General features: G+C 40.3%; 1 protein-coding gene across 1 annotated transcript; it reads left to right on the top strand.

Annotated features, from left to right (window-relative positions):
- The first annotated feature begins 12,753 nt into the window (after nt 1-12,753).
- On the top strand, nt 12,754-21,175 carry LOC142848619 (zinc finger protein 431-like). The gene is made up of 5 exons (XM_075970848.1): nt 12,754-12,822; nt 17,315-17,441; nt 17,628-17,688; nt 19,736-19,875; nt 21,078-21,175. Exons 1-5 carry the CDS (start codon nt 12,754-12,756, stop codon nt 21,173-21,175), a joined length of 495 nt encoding a protein of 164 aa, XP_075826963.1.
- The last annotated feature ends 644 nt before the right edge of the window (nt 21,176-21,819 follow it).

The following is a 21,819-nucleotide window of genomic DNA, read 5'->3' as shown; positions in this document are numbered from 1 at the left end:
AATATCTTTAGTACCTGCTTCTTCAGAATTCTCAAGTATACTGAAAACACGTTGAGACATCCAGACTTATGGACCAAAAGACTACTGGATTCTTTGGCTTTCCATTGGTAGACAGCCATTGTTGGAATAACTGGATCACGGTCTCTGTGATATTCTCATAAATCCACTTTCTAAAAACACGGGAAGTTTCATTGTACCAGCCATGTTCAGGGTAGAAAACCTGGAATAATGCAAGGATGTTTTCTTTACCTTCCCACTGAGGCAGATATCCTGGCTCACCATAGTGCTCATAAAAGCATGCTTCCTGACCCCATTCACTCTAAGTATTCAACTTACCACGCAGACTACACTTTTTATTTTTATTAATTTCCTAGGGGTTTGACCTGAATTTCTAAAATAAAAATCCTAATGTTATGGAGTCATAATCCTGTCTTCTGGAAGGAGATAAATATATCATCTTGTTTGTGATCTGGTTCCTGGGTTGTTTTCGCTTGATGTCTGAAGAGTCTGTACAAGCAGGTAAAATGTGCCTTAAGTTCTCCTGATGTCAGCCTGGAGGCACAGAATTAACATCATCTTTTGTGTCCTAAAATCTGTATTTTTAGTAGGCTGTGCACCCTTCCACCTGTTGAACAGGAGAATCACTCCACTCCACATCATGTAATGGGCTGCGGTAGCTATGCACATGGAATCCAGGAGAAAAAAGGGAATGTGGCTGTGGACTTTAGGAAGAGAGCTGGATCATCTATTTGAGACAGGGGTAAGTGATATTGAAATTCATATCTCTGCAGATCAGGAAGCTGTCTGGTTCTGAGGTGGAAGCCAGATCCCAGAAACCCTGTGCTGTGTCTTTAAGCACACGGTAACCGCAAGGGAGGTGCTCTTGTCACTCAAACCTCACTAGCCAATCAGGGCCTCTAAGCCTACACTTCCTGGCGCCATGCTGCCTGCTTGATTTTAAAGCAGAGCAGGTCCCAGTGGATTGTGTGCTGCGCTGTGAGTGCTATTGCAGGAAACTGAGGAGAGCATGGGTGAGCCTGGCAGCAGCAACATGGTGAGCAAGGGGCTTCTGTCCCAAGTTTGGGAGGGAAGGATGATGAGCCAAGGGCGATGGTGTGGCAGGCCCTCTCCGAGGCTACGTGGGAAGCTGCGCCCACAGTCAGTGTTCTGTGAAGTCCCATGTAGTCCCTGCAGCTCCCCAGACCCAGGTGCTGGCCTCTGAATAACTTCCTCTGTGGGCTGCATCTGTGAAAAGCATTTCGAGCAAGGAGCTGTGTGTAGAAATATCTTTGTAGTCAACATCAACGTGATTTTGATGCATATGGAAGGCAAGTAGCCAAACTTGGGGAGGCCTAGGTTCTCTAGGATCTTTCAGAAATTCTGTGCTTTGCATTTAATATTTTGGAGTAAAATCCATATGGAGGTAATTTTGTGGAGTTTGTAAATGGCATTCTTGTGTTGGGTACCACTCCACTTCTAAGTTTGATATAGAAGAGTAGAATTGTTGAAAGAGATGCTTTGCCGGGCGTTGGTGGTGCACGCCTTTAATCCCAGCACTCGGGAGGCAGAGGCAGGCGGATATCTGTGAGTTCGAGACCAGCCTGGTCTACAGAGCTAGTTCCAGGACAGGCTCCAAAACCACAGAGAAACCCTGTCTCGAAAAAAAGAAAAAAAAGAGAAAAAAAAGAAAGAGATGCTTTACCAATGCTTAGAAGATATTAGCTGAGGTAGGCTGCCTTTAAAATAACCCAAAGGGACAAATCCCAGCCACATTCAGACTAGTTTGATCCCATGTTCGTTCACTGGGATTTGTCTCTCTGCATGTACTGGCTTTTTGGGATCCTGTTCTCTACTAGATGTAATAGATTCCTACTAGATGTAGTAGGGAGGGCCTTGGACTTGGCACAGGGCAGGGTGCCTTGTTTTCCCTTAAGATTGGAGTTGGGAAGGTGGGAGGGTGTGGGGAAGGAGTGGGGTTAGGAGAGGAAGGGGGAATTTGAGTTAGTATTTTTTAAAGTAATAAAATAATAATGATGATGATGAAAACCTGAAAAAAATAACCCAAAGATAAGTAGTTTGCTAACTAGGTCTGTGAGAGATGCACATTTGTTCAGCAGCATTGTTCAGACATTTGGCTGTAAACCATGACAAAGTAGACAGCCCAAGTTTATAAACAGCCACTAGGCCCATCCCCATATGAAAGAACAGGCCTCTAACAATCTACTCAAGGTGGCATTATCAGGTCACAATGAACATTACTATATGGTGTGACATAAAGTTCCAGTTTTCTTCTATAGAAAATTATAGTTCTGCCAGATGCACAATGTCAATGCCAACCTCATCTACACATGCATAGCCATACAAATTCATATATTGTCGGGAGGATAGTCTATCAAAGTATTATTTTATAATTATGTAAATGATTATGAAGCAAAGCACTGAATCTCTTAGAGAAGAGGTCATGGCCAGTGACACCATTTCAAGGGGGTGGCTTATTCTCAGCCCAGGCTATCATGAACATCTCCTAAGTATAGAAAGGAAATAGAAGCAGACAGACTGTCATGAGAACTATGGCTCAATAATTTCTCTCCAGCTAGAGAGTTCCACAACCAGTCCAGGAGACCTTCTCCTTTTACAGTCAAACACCTCAGTCTGAACTTGTCACACAGATTCTACTGGGGTTAGTGTGGCATCTCTCCCTTTTTAATTTTTTTCCCATTTATTTATTTATTAAAGATTTCTGTCTCTTCCCCGCCACCTCCTCTCATTTCCCTCCCCCTCCCCCAATCAAGTTCCCCTACCTTGTCAGCCCATAGAGCTATCAGGGTTCCCTGCCCAGTGGGAATTTGAAGGACCACCCACCTCCATCCAGGTCTAGTAAGGTGAGCATCCAAACTGCCTAGGCTCCCACAAAGCCAGTATGTGCAGTAGGATCAAAAACCCATTGCCATTGTTCTTGAGTTCTCAGTAGTCCTCATTGTCCGCTATGTTCAGCGAGTCCAGTTTTATCCCAGGTTTTTTCAGACCCAGGCCAGCTGGCCTTGGTGAGTTCCCTATAGAACATCTCCATTGTCTCAGTATGTGGGTGCACCCCTCGCGGTCCTGAGTTCCATGCTTGTACTCTCTCTCCTTCTGCTCCTGATTTGGACCTTGAGATTTCTGTCCCGTGCTCCAAACTGGGTCTCTGTCTCTGTCTCCTTTCATCGCCTGATGAAGGTTAATATTCAGGAGGATGCCTATATATTTTTCTTTGGGTTCTCCTTATTTAGCTTCTCTAGGATCACTAATTATAGGCTCAATGTCCTTTGTTTATGGCTAGAAACCAAATATGAGTGAGTACATCCCATGTTCCTCTTTTTGGGTCTGGCTTACCTCACTCAGGATAGTGTTTTCTATTTCCATCCATTTGTATGCAAAATTCAAGAAGCCCTTGTTTTTTACTGCTGAGTAGTACTCTAATATGTATACATTCCATACTTTCTTCATCCATTCTTCCATTGAAGGGCATCTAGGTTGTTTCCAGGTTCTGGCTATTACAAACAATGCTGCTATGAACATAGTTGAGCATATACTTTTGTTGTATGATAAGGCCTCTCTTGGGTATATTCCCAAGAGTGGTATTGCTGGGTCCAGGGGTAGGTTGATCCTGAATTTCCTGAGAAACCGCCACACTGCTTTCCAAAGTGGTTGCAAAAGTTTGCATTCCCACCAGCAATGGATGAGTGTACCCCTTTCTCCACAACATCTCCAGCAAAGGCTATCATTGGTGTTTTTGATTTTAGCCATTCTTAAAGTTGTCTTGATTTGCATTTCCCTGATCGCTAAGGAGGTTGAGCATGACCTTAAGGGTCTTTTGGCCATTTGAAGTTCTTCTGTTGAGAATTCTCTGTTCAGCTCAGTGCCCCATTTTATAATTGGGTTGATTAGCTTTTTACGGTCTAGTTTCTTGAGTTCTTTATATATTTTGGAGATCAGACCTTTGTCAGTTGCGGGGTTGGTGAAGATCTTATCCCAGTCAGTGGGTTGCCTTTGTGTCTTAGTGACAGTGTCCTTTGTTTTACAGAAGCTTCTCAGTCTCAGGAGGTCCCATTTATTCAAGGAGGCCCTTAATGTCTGTGCTGTTGGGGTTATACGTAGGAAGTGGTCTCCTGTGCCCATGTGTTGTAGAGTACTTCCCACTTTCTCTTCTATCAGGTTCAGTGTGTTCGGACTGATATTGATGTCTTTAATCCATTTGGACTTGAGTTTTGTGCATGGCGATAGATCCCTTTTTAATTTTTTAATTGAAGCTTGTAAATATCTCTTTGGCAGTGGAAATGGAGTAGAAGACTAGTCTTAAAATAAATGGAAGAACAAGGAGAAAAGGAGAAATTATTCCTGTAGCCACAGCAATAACAATAATCCAATGTAACCAACTTATAGGGTTCAAAGACCACAAACCAGAACTAATAGACTGAGCCAAATCCTCTAGACCAATAGACCCATTGTAGGCCTTGCTCATAGCTGAAATTTGAGTTTTTAATTGAGCCATAGCATGAGTAATATCGTTGTTTTTCCAAACTCCCAACAAATGATTTTTAGTAAGGTTCCAATTATGATTTTTATCATAAATTAATGGTATTACACATATATGTATCGAAAGCTGACATGGCACCTGGTAGAAAGCTGAACCTTAATATTTTTTATCTCTTGTTCTAATTCTAATATGACATCCTCTAAAGCATCAAGCTTTGCTTTTAGTTTTTGATCTATAATTTGTTGCCTTGCTAATACTAAAGAAACATTCTTATTTAAATCATTAACAAAATGTGCAGTCTTTATCTTTGAGACTAGAGCGACAGTGAAGTTACAATAGCTATTAAAGCACTGACTGATACCTAACATCAAGGGTTCTAGAAAATGTCTTGGTCTAATGACCTCATTCATTTTTTGAAGTGTTTGTAAGGCTTCATTGCCAAACCAAGCATCATCTTTCAAATCTACAGGAAGCATAATGTAGGAAGGTCTTTATAATATCCAAATGACTGAATAAGTCTCAGCTAAACTTGAATCAACACAATTAGTTAAAATACACCTGGAACAGCTAACTTGATAAGATTGTTCTGATTTAATAATTTTTCAATCTGAAGATTGTCCAGCAAGTATACCATAAGGATAGCCTAAACAGGATCTAATTCTTATAGGAGTGCTCTTAGTTTGCAGAGGCTTTTTAAAATAAACTAAGTCAGTTGCAGCAAAAGGTCTGAATAATCCTGGAAAAACTTTCAACATTTCACCTGAAGGAGAATGATTGGCATAAATAGGTTCCACCCATCCTGGTGTGAACCATCTATGATAGGCTCTTCCGTAAATACCTCAGGCTTATATCCATGGTAAAGTAATTCTTCATTAGATAAATATTTTCTATAACAACTTTTGAAACTACAGAATAATCATAAATTGTTTCGTGAGTCTCCCAAGGATTATATGCTGTAGCCCAATGTTCAAACCCACATTTAAGCCAATTTGGCCTTACATCTCTGAGCAGAGACGATTCTCATATCTTATCTTTGTCTCAATATTCTTTTACACATGATTCCATGTGAATGGTTTCTGTTTCTAGTAATCTGACCTCAGTACCATTATTGTAACTATTCCCCAAAATCTTTATTTTAATTTTTCACATAAACCTTCTAATGATATGGAGGCAATGCATCTGGAACATCAGAAAGAAAAGTTCTATAAGTAATTGTAAAGGCAACCCATGAGAGGTGTTCCCTTTATAGCAGTACAAATTGGAGCAGAATAAGACATTCCTTCATATTTAATTAAGTGGAGGTCATATAGGAGGAGAAATCAGCATGTCCCTCCATCAGCCCAGTCATCACCCTGATGTTCACATCATCTCCTCAACCCATGGGATGAAGTGGAGGATGGGGAACGGAAATACAAAACAAGTCTGCAGAGGTGGGATATACTTGCATAGCAATGACAGCAAGCATAGGAAGAAACATATTCGCAACTGATGGTGGCTTTCCGGTGTTAGAGACCATTTGCTGAGCTTTCCTGGTGAGTTGCTTCAACTGCCCCCAAGTAGGTGGATTTATTCTCACAGTGGATGACCATGCAGGGGGAGGTGAAGACGCCTGCAAAGAAGAGAGATCAAACTTCCTCGTTTTCTTTAATACTTTAATCCTTCCGTCTCTTCCTTCTCTTCTGAGTTCCTGATAGAGTCTTTTTGGTGGAAAGGTCTAATAAGCCTGTCTGAGACCCAGATTGGGTTTTCTGCATCCTGTGGAAAAACACATGCAAATCCTCTTCCCGGGGTGATTAGTACATCTGGCCCTTTCTAAATAAGTGCCTGTTAAAAGATCTTTCCAGATTACTAAAGGAGGAACAGTCCATTGTAAAGGAACCCAATGCTCTTGCATAGGAGTAAGACCTTTATCATCTGTATTAAAATGACTAATAGTAAATAAGCATGACTTAATAATTGATGAGGTGAATAGAAATGACCACTAGATTTTAATCTTTAAAGTTGTATTTTAAGATTTTGTTGATCCTTTCTATAATACCCTGGCCTTGGGGATTATATGGAATTCCTGTTGTATGTTCTATACCCCATTGAATGCAAAACTTTGCAAAAGCTTGAGAAATATAAGCTGGAACATTATCAGTTTTAATTCTTTTGGCACACCTAAGAAGGAGAAGCATATAACAAGCTGTTTTATAACATCCTTTACAGCTTTCCCCGTTCTTACAGTGTCCATAACCACATGAGAATAATATCTATAGTAACATGTACATAGACCAATTTTCTAAAATCTGGGATATGTGTCACATCCATTTGCCATAAAACCTGTGATTTAAGGCCTCTTGGATTAACGCCCATTTTCAATGGATGATATACATCCGGACAATGTTTACAGTTCTTTACAATTTGCCTAGCCCGTTCTCTTGTTAAATTAAACATCCTTTTCAAGTGCTTAATTAGAGGGGTGTGTCATCACAGTCTGACCAGAAAAGGTCTTTAAACATAAGGAGTGTTGTAAAGTTTCTCCTCTTCTTGGTTTTCTTTATACAAGAGTAAAACTTTTAGAGGATAATAGGTCAGTTAAAGGCTTTGCATATCACAGTAATCTGAGGACCTGAGAAGATTCATACTGAAGGGAATGTAACTATAAATGTGTTGGTAATATCTTCAGCCAACACACATTTACTTACATAAGATTGTGATGAAAAAAGCCTTCAAGTGTCAACCATCTATTCAAGCATTATAAAGTGTCTATTAGCCGGGCGGTGGTGGCGCATGCCTTTATCCCATCCCAGCACTCGAAAGGCAGAGGCAGGAGGATCTCTGGGAGTTCGAGGCCAGCCTGATCTACAAGAGCTAATTCCAGGACAGGCTCCAAAGCTACAGAGAAACCCTGTCTCAAAAAACCAATAAATAAATAAATAAATAAAGTGTCTATTTTGTTTGCACCTGCATAAGCATGGGCAGAAGTCCTGTGAATTCAATGATAAGGTAACCTTTTTTGATTTCACACCTTTTTTTTTTTTTTTAGTTTTTCGAGACAGGGTTTCTCTGTAGCTTTGGAGCCTGTCCTGGAACTAGCTCTTGTAGACCAGGCTGACCTTGAACTCACAGAGATCCGCCTGCCTCTGCCTTCCGAGTGCTGGGATTAAAGGCGTGCACCACCACCGCCTGGCGCACACCTTTCTTCAATAACATAAATACACTTATTCAATATGTAAAATTTTGTAGATGTGTATGAGTGTGTCTGTTATAAAAACATAATGTCTAAGTCAATATATAAAAGACTTTAATTTGACTCTGGCTTCAGGGTGGTTACACGATCAACTTGAAAGTGTTATGGCAACAAGTGTCACACTTGGCAGCTCCTTTGGGAAGCTAAGAACTCACATCCTCAGCCTACAGCATGAACCAGGGATAGAAACGTGAAATGGTATCTCAAGGTCCAAATCAGGAGCAAGAGAGAGAGCACTAGCAAGGAACTCAGGACCACCAGGGGTGCACCCACATACTGAGACACTGGGGATGTTCTATCGGGAACTCACCAAGGCCAGCTGGCCTGGGTCTGAGAAAGCATGGGATGAAACCGGACTCGCTGAACATAGCGGACAATGAGGAATACTGAGAACTCAAGAACAATGGCAATGTGTTTTTGATCCTACTGCACGTACTGGCTTTGTGGGAGCCTAGGCAGTTTGGATGCTCACCTTACTAGACCTGGATGGAGGTGGGTGGTCCTTGGACTTCCCACAGGGCAGGGAACCCTGATTGCTCTTTGGGCTGACAAGGGTAGGGGACTTGATGGGGGGAGGGGGGGAAATGAAAGGGGAGGGGCAGAAATTTTTAATAAATAAATAATAAAACTAAATATCAATAAAAAAAAACATGAAATGGTGTGTGGATGTACCCTCTCAGGCACAACCCCCATGACATATTTCTTCCAGGAGGACAGTATTTCTTAAATCTTCCTAAACGATGCCAACATTTGAGAATGATTAATTTCCACAACTTCAAGTATACATGCTTGATTTTTTTTTTCCATGATCCCATTCTTGTTAAAGAAAAACTCTGTGAGCGTTTAAATGCCTCAACAACTGGGTTACAGGATGAATACCTATTAAAGAAAAACATTCATGACTGAAAATTTGTTTGGTAAAAATTTAATTTAATTATTTTAATTATGTGAAGTCCATGTGTCTTTTTGTGGTATGTGAATGTTCATGCTTGATCCCAAGAAGGTTAGACCCTTGTGTATTTCTGTAGCAGGAACTACAGGAGGTTCTCAAACACCTGACCCTCTTTTTCTGCCAATAAACTTGACATAACTGCTTGTCCATGTTTCAAGCCCTGTAAATATTTTACAAACCTTTTTTTTTTATATCATGGGTGATGTGAAAACCTAGTGCAGTAGAAACAGCCTGCAACCATGAGGGTGACTCTAGTGAGGACTGGCAGTGACGACAAGTATAGAGTCTGAACTGGCCATCTTCTTTAATCACATCCAGTGCCCAGCGCTGAAACTAGGAAACCAAGGCAATCATAAAATATTGAACACACACTTGTTCTATATAAAAGATATTCAAAGGAAAAGGTGGCTCAAAATTGGTGTAGTGTCAAACAAATGACTGGCTCAACTTAAGGCCCAAATGGCCAGTATAAGCACCTAGATGAGCAGGACCAGAAGTTGGATGGGCCAGAGAGCTAGGGTAAAACCAAATACAAGTAACAAAAAAGAAAAAAAAAGTTCATTGTAATGGTTCCCATCTCGTTGTCAAATGGCTCTCCAGGTCTCCAATTTCATTCAGCTTCTTTCTCTTTGTCTGGTTCCATTCACCACTAGCAGCTCTCCTTGGCAGGTTACCTAAAACCCTGGCATCTCTAATGTCTTGGGGAATTACAAAATTCCACTGTCCAATAGCTAAGATCCACTCAGAGTCTTCTGGGCTCCTCCACAGGCCTTGCTTCAGTTCTCTGAGTCTTCCCTCTGCGGTACACACCGCTGGTCGCCTAGACTGGCTCAATTCTACTGCCACCTCCGTTCTCGGGGGTCATCTCACAGGACTGTTATCTCCAAAGACTGGGAGCTTCTCCTGCAACAGGGTGGCACTTTCGCTAATAGTCTCTTATACGCTCCCCTCAGGGAGCCCAGCCTCAGTTTCTTGTCATGACCCTTACAGGCTTGGGCATTCAACTGCCAATAAGTCTGCACCTTCAGTGATGGCCTTTCCTGGCCTCTCACAGTGCCAAGCCTCAAACCCCTCCATGCCTTCAAAATCGGTGCCACCTGGGTGACACACATTACTAAGTCCAGCTGGCAGCATGCTTTACAACCTTGGTTACCTCCAGAAGACAGCTTCTCTGTGCTCTTTTTCAGCACTTCCCAGACACTTTCACATCAGTGATGCTGGTTGCTTAAGCATTAATTAATTAATTAATTAATTATTAAATTAAATAATTAATTAATGCGGATTAACCATTTCTTATTTCTTAGCTATAGCCACTGAGTGTCATATACCCAGCAATGCAGAATTTCGCTTAAGTACTTCTGATATCTTGTTCATCACAGCTGATTCTTCAGCCACAGCGAAACAGAACTAGAGGATCAGAACTCCTTTCTTCTGTCCTTTGCTCTAAGTCCAGAGCCACATGGCCAAAGCTGTCAGGTTCTGCTGCTTACTGGGGCTGGAACATGGCCCCTTGTTTAATTCTATCTTTACTAGCTTTCTATCTTTAACTTCCTAAGCTTGGCTACCCGGAAACTTCCTCGGTGAACCAGGTTGGCCTTGAACTCACAGAGATAGGGCTGTGAGTGCCTCCGGGTTCTGAGTACTAGGATTAAAGGTGTGTGCCACCATCCCCTCAGATCTTCTCTCCCTTCGTTCCTTTTCTTAATCTGTTTATCTCCTTGAACAGGGGAGTTAGCTACAATCCACTTTCGCGTGCCTCCTTTCTTCTCAAATATTTTTTGTTCACCTTGCTCCTTTCATTATATATCTCCATCAGAGTTACCACTAATATCCACATGATAGAATCTAGATGAAGCTCCTTTGAGATTACTTCTGTCAATGAAATTAATCAAAAACTTTTCATTTTCACCTTAGGGAGTGCACCCTCTTCCTTACTACCTATCATAACAATTGAGTTGGTTCATTTACAATTTCAGACCAAAGCTGGGCGGTGGTGCAGGCCTTTAATCCCAGCACTTGGGAAGCAGAAGCCGGCAGATCTTTGTGAGTTTGAGGCCAGCCTGGTCTACAAAAGCTAGTTCTAGGACAGGCTCCAAAGCTAAAGAGAAACCTTGTCTCAAAAAACCAAAAAAAGAAAAAAAAATCAGACATAGAGTGTGGAGGAGCAAGGGACCTTATACAGGGAGATATCAGCAATTTGACTTTGATATGATAGTATATGTCCAAGTTAATGCAGCTGCCAAGAAGGCCTGGCATAGACTTCCATCTTCTAAAGAACAGGCTGAGGAGTTGTCTAGTATAAAACAGGGACCAGATAAATTATTTCAAGACTTTGTCTCCAGACTGACACAGGCATCTAATAGGTTGATTGGAGACACAGAAGCAGGGCAATTGATAGGTAAAGAGCTAGCATTTGAGAATCCTAATGCCGTGCGTAAAGCGGCTCTAAAACCTTTTAGAAAGCAAGGTGTCATTGTGTACAAATGGCAGCCCAATATGCCACAGTCAGCCAACTAATGGCACCTCAATGTGGGTTTGACCCGTGAACCCCAAAACACACAGAAGAATGGTCATGTGTACAAGAAGCATGTGAGGGATCCCACAATAAAAGTGCAGCACAGGTGGAGAGGTAAGTAATGAGTGCTCAGAAATTAGTAGTAGATTTAAAAAGCAAAGAGTAAAGCTGGGCATAAAAGTGGGAGTACAAATGCAAATATTTGTAAACATGGCACAAGGAAATAGTACTCAAGTATCTGTACAGTTGCTAAGATGGATTTTGATAGTCAGAAGAGCTGAAGTGAAGCAGAGACAAAGGCAGAAATTTTTAGAGTTTTTAAATATTATAGTTTTCCCACAGCACTAATAGTGTATCCACTGCCATCTTCAGACAGCTCCAAGACTTGGAGAGACCAAAATAAGTTTTGCCTTCACCCTTGCAGCCAGCAGTGCTGTGCTCACCAAGCCACAGCCTCTCCCACTTCTGTCTGGATGAAAAGAATGAAGGGGGTATGGTGTTTGCCCTAGAACTGGCCTAGGTTACTGCTGAGATTGGGGTAATCCAAGCATACATGCTGTGGCCAGCTGAGCCTGACCCATGCTGTGTTGTGGAGCTAAGAAAGGCAGATGGAAAGTTTAAAGGGCTATACCTCCCACAGTCAGCACCCAGAGTCAGCCAATGGAAATACCTACAGACTAATTGACAAATGAGACAAGGAGCATATAATGGATAAATCTATGGCTTTTAAAAAAGGAGAGGATTCAGAATTCTTCTAAATGTGTGATTACAAAGTTAAAATAATAAAGCAAGTATAGTAAAAATCGGTATAACTGAACCCACTTAAGCTTAAGAATGTGGCAGTCACAAAGCCTCTGTAATGGTGGACACCTGAGAAGCTGAGCTAAATTTGCCAGCTGGTCATAGTCTGTAATGGGACATAGTCTGTAGCTATCACACAATCTTCTGGCAGGGGAAAGAGATATCAACTTAGTGGTCATTTGGTTCTTGAGTTGCTCTCATGGCTGTCAGAAGTGCCTGTGACTCCTGGTGTCAGCCTGAAGCCACAGAACAAACATCATCTTTGGTTTCCTATAATCTGTACTCATTAGGATTCTGTGCACCCTTGCAGCTTTTGAACAGGAGAATCAGTCTACTCCACATTGTGTAATGGGCTGTGTAGCTAGTCGCGTCATGTCCAGGAGGATGAAGGCAGTGTGGCTGTGGATTGCAGGAAGACAGCTGTGTCATCTATCTGATAGAGGCATAAGTGATATTGAAATTCATATGTCTGCAGATCTGTAAAAGTCTGGGTCTGGTGTGGAAGGCAGAGCCAAGGAATCCTGCGCTGTGTCTTTAAATGCGCTGTAAGGCTCAGGGAGGTGCTCTTGTCACTCAAGCCTCACTAGCCAATCAAGACTTCCAGGCCGACCTGTCAGTCAGAAATCAGGCAGGGCACTTCCTGGCGCCATGCTCCTGGATTGATTTTCAAGCAGAGCACATGCCAGTGGATTGTGTTCTGTGCTGTGAGTGCTACTGCAGCGAGCTCTGAGGAGAACATGGGTGAGCCTGGAAGCCAGGACATGGTGAGTAAGGGGTTGCTGTTCCAAGATGAGGAGGAGAGGATGGTGAGTCATGGGAGCGAGTGTAGGAACCCACTGCTACCATCAGTGTTCTCTGAGATACCATATGGTCCGTGCAACTCCCCAGTTCCAGGTCTTGGCCTCTGAATAACTTCCTTCTGTGGGCTGCATCTGTGAAAAGCATTTCCAGCAGGGAAGTGTGTAGAAACAGCTTTGTGAGACGGGCGGTGGTGGCCCACGCCTTTAATCCCAGCACTCGGGAGGCAGAGGCAGACTGATCTCTCTGAGTTCGAGACCAGCCTGGTCTACAAAAGCTAGTTCCAGGACAGGCTCCAAAACCACAGAGAAACCCTGACTCGAAAAACCGCCTGGTCTACAGAGCTAGTTCCAGGACAGGCTCCAAAGCCACAGAGAAACCCTGTCTCGAAAAACCAAAAAAAAAAAAAAAAAAAAAAAAAAAAAAAGCTTTGTGGTCCACATCAACGTGGTTTTGATACGTATGGAAGGCAGGATCCCAAACTTGGAGATGCCTAGTTTTTCTATTATCTTTCAGAAGCTTTTCCCTTTGCATTTAACATTCAGGAGTAAGATCCCTTTGGAGTTAATTATGTGGAGTTTGTAAATGGCATTCTTGAGTTCCTTCCCACTCTACCACTAACCGGTGGTGCAGAAGAGTAGAAATTTGACATAAAGGCATCACCAGTGCTTAGGAGATATTAGCTGAGGAAGCCTGCCTCTAAATTACCCAAAGATAGCAAAGTAGTGTGCTAACTAGCCTTGTTAGAGATTAAGATGCTAGGATACAAAATTGTTTACAAGGATTGTTCAAACAAATGGCACTAGACCATGACAGAGACAGCACTGATTTATAAACAGCCACAACTTCTGTCACATTATGGTCATTATGAGATCATAATGAACATTAGGGTATGGTGTGACTTAAAGTTCCAATTCTTTTCAGAGAAAATTATAGTTCTGTCAGATGTATATGCTGAGAAAAGTGACAGTCATTTGAAAAGGAAAATGCTGTTGCGTTGAGAGCTGGCCATATCAATGATGTCTTTCCATTTAGGGTCCAACTCATGGAGAAGGAACTTAGCTCCTTCTCAAAACCAGGAATACTCTTGGCAGAGCCAGGAACAGCCTAGTGAGTGTCTAGGACTTGGGGTTTTTCCTAAGGTCCTGAGTTATGGAGAATAAAATAGAACTCCTTCACTGAAACCTGGAATATGTTTGGGAGAGATGGTAAGGATCTGGAACCAGTGCCATTCTGGAGAGGTTCTTTAGATCCCGTGATCCCAACTCTTCCCAACACAGTGAGCTATGGTCCCAAGGGCACTTTGGGCTTAGTCCATAATATTCTTGAGATCGCCTTTGTTTTTCTTGTGTTGCATTTTTTTTTTTGTGATAGGGTTTTTCTGTGGCTTTAGAATCTTTCCTGGATGTAGCTCTTGGAGACAAGGCTGGCCTCGAAATTCCTGAGAGCCACCAGCCTCTGCCTGCCCAGTGCAGGGATGAAAGGCTTGCTCCACCACCACCCTGCTATTGTGTTCCATTGCTTGATTACCCTTATTCTGAGTTTGACCCATTGTGTGGTAATTTCTGCTGATTTCCTAGAAGTCTCCTATTTCCTCCCATTTCTTCTTACAAATAATATACAAGAAGCTTTTCATCTTAAGAAGGTTACTTGGAATAAGACATAGCTTAAAGAAGACTACTCTGTCTCAGTTTTTATCATACCTTTGTTCCAGTTTTCCTGCCTTTCTCACCTTCTGGCACTGCACGTAGGGCCCTGTCAGTAAAGTATGACCTTCTGCTCAGGTCACTTACATACTTTTGACATAATTGTGGCAATATCCTTGCTGTGTAAGTTTCCCAATTCCCTAACTGGCAAGACTTGCAGTTTCCCATGGCTATTTAATTTCTTCAAAGTGTAAGCTAGGGTCTGAACCTAAAAGAAACTCAAGGATGGTAGTGTATGTGGAATGCATTGTTTATTCTAGATTCTCTCCTCTTTGAGCATTTGCCAGAGATAGATGTATGCTACCATTGTGCAGATTTTTATTTATTAATCTCTTAAGTGTGTACAGTGTTTTCTCACTGGAAAGGTATATTCTAGAATAGCTGCCCTTCCAGAATTGTAGAATAATATTGGTGAGATGAGGTCTCTTATGTTTTTATATGAGACCTCGATTTCATTCTGTGGCATTCCAGGTCAATGACCTTGCTGTCTTGATTTAAAATTCTTTTTTTTTTTTTTTGAGACAGGGTTTCTCTGTAGCTTTGGTGCCTGTCTCAGAACAAGCTTTTGTAAATCAGGCTGGCCTTGAACTCCAAGAGATCTGCTCTCCTCTGCCTCCCAAATGCTGGGATTAAAGGCGTGTGCCACCACCACCCAGTAATGATTCAAAATTTTTAAATGACTGTGTGGCCTCAGACTTTTAAAATTATACACTTGAGTCATGAATTCCACTATTCACTAACTCACAGGAGAAGGGCCTGCATGTGGGACGTGGTGTCTGCCTTCAGATCAGAATAGAAAGAATAGTTAACAGAGTGCACTACAGGGGAAATGGGAGGAAATCAGCTGCTGGAGTCAACAGTCTGAGAAAGGACCTGATTGTGGCAGTGTGATAGTCAATGTTATTGGCTTCTATAATATCATAGGGATTGGTGCTATTACAAAGTGTGGCCTTGTTGGAGTCTGTATGGTCTTGTTGAAAGAAGTGTGGCACTGGGGATGGGCTTTGAGAATTCCTATGTTCTCGATACTGTCAAGCATTTCAGTCAACTTCCTGTGGCCACCAGCAAAATTGTCCTGCACAACATAATTCTCCCCACCATAATGACAATAGACTGTACAAACTTCTGGAAGTCTAAAATAGCCACCCAGATTAAATGTTTTATAATACCGGTATCTCATTGTATCTCTTCACATACATAAAATTCATAACTAACACAGGTGGTTTCAGTAATTTTTTTTTTGGTTTTTTGAGACAGGGTTTCTCTCTAGCTTTGGAGCCTCTCTTGTTACTAGCTCTAGTAGACCAGGTTGGCCTTGAACTCACAAAGATCTATCTGCCTCTGCCTCCTGAGTGCTGGGATTAAAGGCGTTTGTTTTTGAAAGACAATATTTTTCTGTGTAGCTCTGGGTACTTAATGTAGCTCCTTAAACCATGCTGTCCTTACTCACAAATACAAATGATTCTGGCTTCTGCACAGAGGGATTAATGAGGGAACAACATTGTTGTTTGTGTGTGTGTTTGTGTTTGTGTGTGTATTGTTTGATTGTCTGATGAGCCTGGAATGTAGATTTTTATATATTTCAATGATAAACATCCATGCTAAACTTCACCTACATCTTGAAATTCGAAGTTTGGTGGAGGGTATCATTCTATTTCCCAGAAGAGTAGTATGCATGACATTAATACCTCTGCCTTGTGAATCATTGCAGTGCAGGAGTGTGACTTTCTACCTGCCTCTAATTTTTTTCTTTTGAATGCTTTCAATGAATATGAGGTTGTATCTATATACAAGGGTATGTACCACCTGTGTGCTTGTTCCTCGTGGTAGTCACCATAAGCCTCAACACCTATGAAGTTGAAGTAATGGATAATTACAAGTCCCCTTTAGTACTGGCAATTTTCCCGCTCATATGCAAGGACAGCAAGACTGCTTAATTGCTGACTCATCTCCCTTACTCTATGTTGTTTATGATCATCATTTGCGGGGCTGATGTTTTCTTTGGTCCATTTGTAACTGTTTAAACATGCACTCCCTTTATTCAGATCAGTATGCAACAATTTAAACTGGGCAACTACAGGTTCTCGAAGATGAATGTAGAACTAAAGTGAATACAAAAGTTTCTAGCCGGGCGGTGGTGGCGCACGCCTTTAATCCCAGGAGGCAGAGGCAGGCGGATCTCTGTGAGTTCGAGACCAGCCTGGTCTACAAGAGCTAGTGCCAGGACAGGCTCCAAAGCCACAGAGAAACCCTGTCTCAAAAAAAAAGTTTCTGTAAGTTCTTCAGTAGATCCTCTGATTTCCTCTTACATTTTTTATTTGAGTGATTTTTGGATAGATACTGGGTTTTATTAGTTTGTAACTCTGGCTTACCTGTAATTCATTGCATAGGTTTTGACTGACATCCAACTCAATTTAATTCATTTGCTTTTATATTGATTGCTGGGTAAAGGCAAGTGTCAGTATACCCAATTTCCCCATCTCTTTTTTAGATAATCATTGTTCTTACTATTTCTGTAATGTTTTCTCAGTAGTGTTGATCTGCTTGCTTCTCTGTGTCTTTATGTCTGTTCATTGGCATTTCTTTCTTAAAGCTCTATCCTACTTAAAGGGCCAAGAAATGGCACATATGAACCTCTTCTTCAGTTTCCTTCTAAATTGACTGGTAATTACATTATAATATAGTGGCATGGAAGAAGTATGGGAAGCTGCAACATTTTACAAATATACCATTTTAAAAGAAGTATCCAATGTCAGGATCACACTTTGTTTTACTGTTGGTTGGATTATTCTAGAATTCAGTGACCTTTGAGGATGTGCACATTGACTTCACTGAGGATGAGTGGGTTTTGATGAATCCTTCCCAAAAGAGTCTCTACAAAGATGTGATGCTGGAGACATACAGGAACCTCACTGCTACTGGTAGGACTGTGAACTTTCCTTTACATTTAAAAATAAGGGGACTACTCTGTATTATTTATTGATACTTTTGGTATATGTGTTTGAGAAAGAGTAAAAATGAGTCAAACAATTAAGGCATAGGTCACTTAAGATATTCAATTTTGTACATATTGATTAATATATTATTTACTTTTGTTACTGTATTAGGCTACAGTTGGGAAGACCATAATTTTGAAGAGTATTGTCAAAGTGCTAACAAACATGGAAGGTAATTTTTATTTGCAACTTGGTATATATTTGTCTCTGAAGAAGTTTTAATTTATCCCGGAACATTTAAAGAAAAACAATAATATAAATGAACACAGCTTAAAGTATATTGATGTGTATTAATTTCTCATAAAATCATATGCCTCAATATGACATAACTGGTCTATGTTTCCAAGGCATTCCTTTAAAAACAGAAGAGAAACAAATACTTCCTTACCTGATACCACCATTTGGGTCATCGTCCCATGAGAACTATGCTGTAGAGCTGCCAATCCATTTAGTTTCATACCACTCAGATATTGCACAGGGAACACACATACACACATTGATTAGATAATAAGTATATGTTTAAAACTGACCAAAAAATAAATACTCAGTAGTAAAGCCAGTGTTACTCATGTACTTGTGACTTTGCCAAACTTATTAAAAGAGTTAGTTTGAGAGTCAAAAAGTCTCATCTTGAGAAAGCTTAATTCCTATACTACATGTCTTTGATGAAACTCTGTAAATTCAATTGAAAACCATTTATTTCTTCTTCATTTAATAAGAATGTCATATGGCACAAGTGAGCTTCCCAAAATGGAAAGAGAGACTATCTCCTTCAGAATAATGAGAAGATATGAAAGATATTTAGTATTTCAACACTGGGTAGATTTGTTGAATGTGCTATAAGATTATATGTAATTCATTTTCAAATTTTATTGGGAATATATCAGCAAACTCACACTGAATGAATGTAAGACCTATGAGTGTTGGACTGTGTACTTACTTTTGTTTGTCCTCATACACTTTCTTGTGGTAGATATTGCAATATAGGAAAACATAAGAATCCAAAAGAAATGTAAGGTTATTTCAAACTGAGTTCGTCCAGTTCCTTTCAAATATGTAAAAAAAAAATCATATAAAATCATGCTATAAATGTGGGTCATTTGGAAAAAGACCCTTACCATCAAAGGTTATTCATAGACACAAAACATCCCATACTGAAGGAGAGCACCATGAATATAAAACTTAAAATCTTATTTCTCTTTACAATAAAGCAAAATTATAAAATTAATTCATATAGATACTAAGATTCATCAGGGTAATGTACATGGTAAAACTTTTACATTTGCCAATTATCTTTGCAGGTATGAAAGAATCCATAATGGAAAGAAACTCTCTGCGTATGCTCAATGCATTAAATCATTTGCATGTTATAGTCATCTTCAAAGGCATGAAAACAATTATTTTGCAGAGAAGCCATATGATGGTATTCAATATGCTGAAGCCTTTGGAAATACCAGTTGTCTCCAAATACTTAAAAGAAGAACACAAGCTGGAGAGAAACCAAATGAATATAATCAAAGTGGTAAGGACTTTTCATATGTAAGAAGTCTCCAAGTTCACAAGAGATTACACACTGGAGAGAAAACCTACAAATGTAATCAATGTGATAAAGCTTTTTCAAAATGCTATGAACTCCAAATACACAAAAGAACACATACTAAAGAGAAACCCCATGAATGTAATGAATGTCGTCAAGTCTTTGCATGTAAACGTAATCTCCAAATACATAAAAGAACACATACTGGAGAAAAACCCTACATATGTAATCAGTGTGGTAAAGCCTTTTTACAGAAAGGTAGTCTTCGAGTACATCAAAGGACACATACTGGAGAGAAACCTTATCAATGTAACGAATGTGGTAAAGCCTATTCACAACTCAGTATTCTACAAACACATAAAAGAATTCATACAGGAGAGAAACCCTATGAATGTAATCAATGTGGTAAAGCATTTTCACGACAAGATTGTCTCCAACGACATAAAAGAACACATACCGGTGAGAAACCCTATACATGTAATCAATGTGGTAAAGCCTTTTCATATATCCATAGTCTCCAAGTTCACAAAAGAACACATACTGGTGAGAAACCCCATGAATGTAATCAATGTGGTAAAGCCTTTTTATATATCCACAGTCTCCAAGTTCACAAAAGAATACATACTGGTGAGAAACCCCATGAATGTAATCAATGTGGTAAAGCCTTTTTATATATCCACAGTCTCCAAGTTCACAAAAGAACACATACTGGTGAGAAACCCTATGAATGTAATCAATGTGGTAAAGCCTTTTCATATATCCATAGTCTCCAAGTTCACAAAAGAACACATACTGGAGAGAAGCCATATGAATGTGATCAATGTGATAAAGCCTTTTCACAACTCAGTCATCTAAAAACACATAAAAGACTTCATACAGGAGATAAACCCTATGAATGTAATCAATGTGATAAAGCCTTTTCACTATGCAGTAGTCTAAAATCACATAAAAGAACACATACTGGAGAGAAACCTTATAAATGTAATCAATGTAGTAAGGCCTTTGCATGTCGTAGAAGTGTACACATCCATAAAGGAACACATGCTGAATAGAAACCCTACAATTTTATCCAATGTGGTAGAGCCTTTGTATGTGTCATCAGGCTTTAAATCTTGAGAAAAAATCATACTATAAAGAAACGTTTTTTTTTTTGAATTTTTGAGACAGTGTTTCTCTGTAACATTGGAGTCTGTTGTGGAACTCACGTATAAAAGAGGCTGGCCTTACACTCACAGAGATTTGTCTGTCTCCCAAGTGCTGGATTACAGGGGTGTGCTGCTACAGTTCAGCCTGTCAAACGCTTTAAGTGCAATCAGTGTGGTAAAGTTTTCTTCTTCTTGGTAGTCTTTATACAAGAGTAATCGTTTGGTGGAAAAGAGGTCTATTAAGGCCTTTGCATATCACAGTACTCTGAGGTCCTCAGAAGATTCCTACTAAAGGGACTGTAACTGTAAATGTTTTTGAAATATCTTCATCCAATACACATTTACTTACATAAGACTGAGAAGAAAACAAGTCTACAAGTATCATATCTGTTCAAGCATCATGAAGACTCTATTTTGTTCACACCTGCAAAATTATATGGACAGAAGTCCTATGAATTCACTGATAAGGTAACTATTTTTGATTTTGCACTTTTCTTCAATTATATAAATACAGTTATCTCTCGAAATTAGCTGACTTTGGGAAATAACGAGGCTACCTTAAAGATAAACAATTATATTTTTACTTATTATAAGAGGAAACTCATGCCACAAGAATGGAAAGTCCAAGTTCCACTGTGTCCCATGGGAATCACCCAGATAGCAAGCATCTGGTCTATCCAAGTTTTTTCTCCTGGGCTCCAGGAAGCCACGCCTTAACTAGATTCCACTTCTTTAAGATGGTTTGTTAACAAAGCTTCCCCTATTACTTATCCAGATGTAAAATTTGGTAGATGGGTATGAGTGCCTCTCCTGTGTCTGTGATGAATCATAATGTCTAAGTCTCTTAATAAAGGCGTTTAATGTGACTCTGGGTTCCAGACGGTTACATGATTACTTTGACAGTGTTGTCACAAGATGTCTCAGACATGACACCTACACCGGGAAGCGAAGGACTCATATACTTAGCTGTAACATGAACCAGGTGTAGTTCATGGTGTGTGAATGTATACGCTCAGTAAAAGACCCATGACATTTCTTCCAGTATGACAGTATGTTCTAAATTTTCCCAAATGATGCAACTAATTGAAAATGATTAATTTCTGTTACTTCAAATCTACATTCTTTCTTTTTATTGCATGAACCAAATTATCATTGAGAAAACCTGATGGAGGAAGGTCATTGGTTAAATAAAAAGAAACTGCTTGGCCCTCATTGGTTAGAAGCTGGGCCGTTTAAAAATGCCGGCTTTCTGGGCTTTCCTGCCAGGGCAAACTCTGACGCTTTTACGCAGGCGGTTCGCGCGGTTTGCAAGCACAGGCTGCTGAAGCTTGCTTGCTGGCAGGGACCTTGAAATGCTGTAGAGTTGTGGCAGTAAACATGGCTACAGCCAGTACCTCAGCCACGAGGTTGGAAATCTAAGGAATGGACTGGATCTAGCTGGCAAAGCCACGGCTTTAATCGTACTGATATTGTTTGCTAAATTAAGGACTCATGTGGTCAAAAAAGAGACATTTACAGTAAAGAGAGCGTCAAAGACAAAGAAAATTTTTAAATGATGTACAGTGTGTTAAAAATATATGCAGACTAAAAGTTAAAATTCTTAAAGTAAAAAAAAAGGAAG

Source organism: Microtus pennsylvanicus, chromosome 1 (genome assembly GCF_037038515.1).
Source record: "Microtus pennsylvanicus isolate mMicPen1 chromosome 1, mMicPen1.hap1, whole genome shotgun sequence".
NCBI classification, from domain to species: domain Eukaryota; kingdom Metazoa; phylum Chordata; class Mammalia; order Rodentia; family Cricetidae; genus Microtus; species Microtus pennsylvanicus.
Note: the sequence above shows the minus strand (reverse complement) of the source record. Positions and strands in the feature narration are given on the sequence as shown.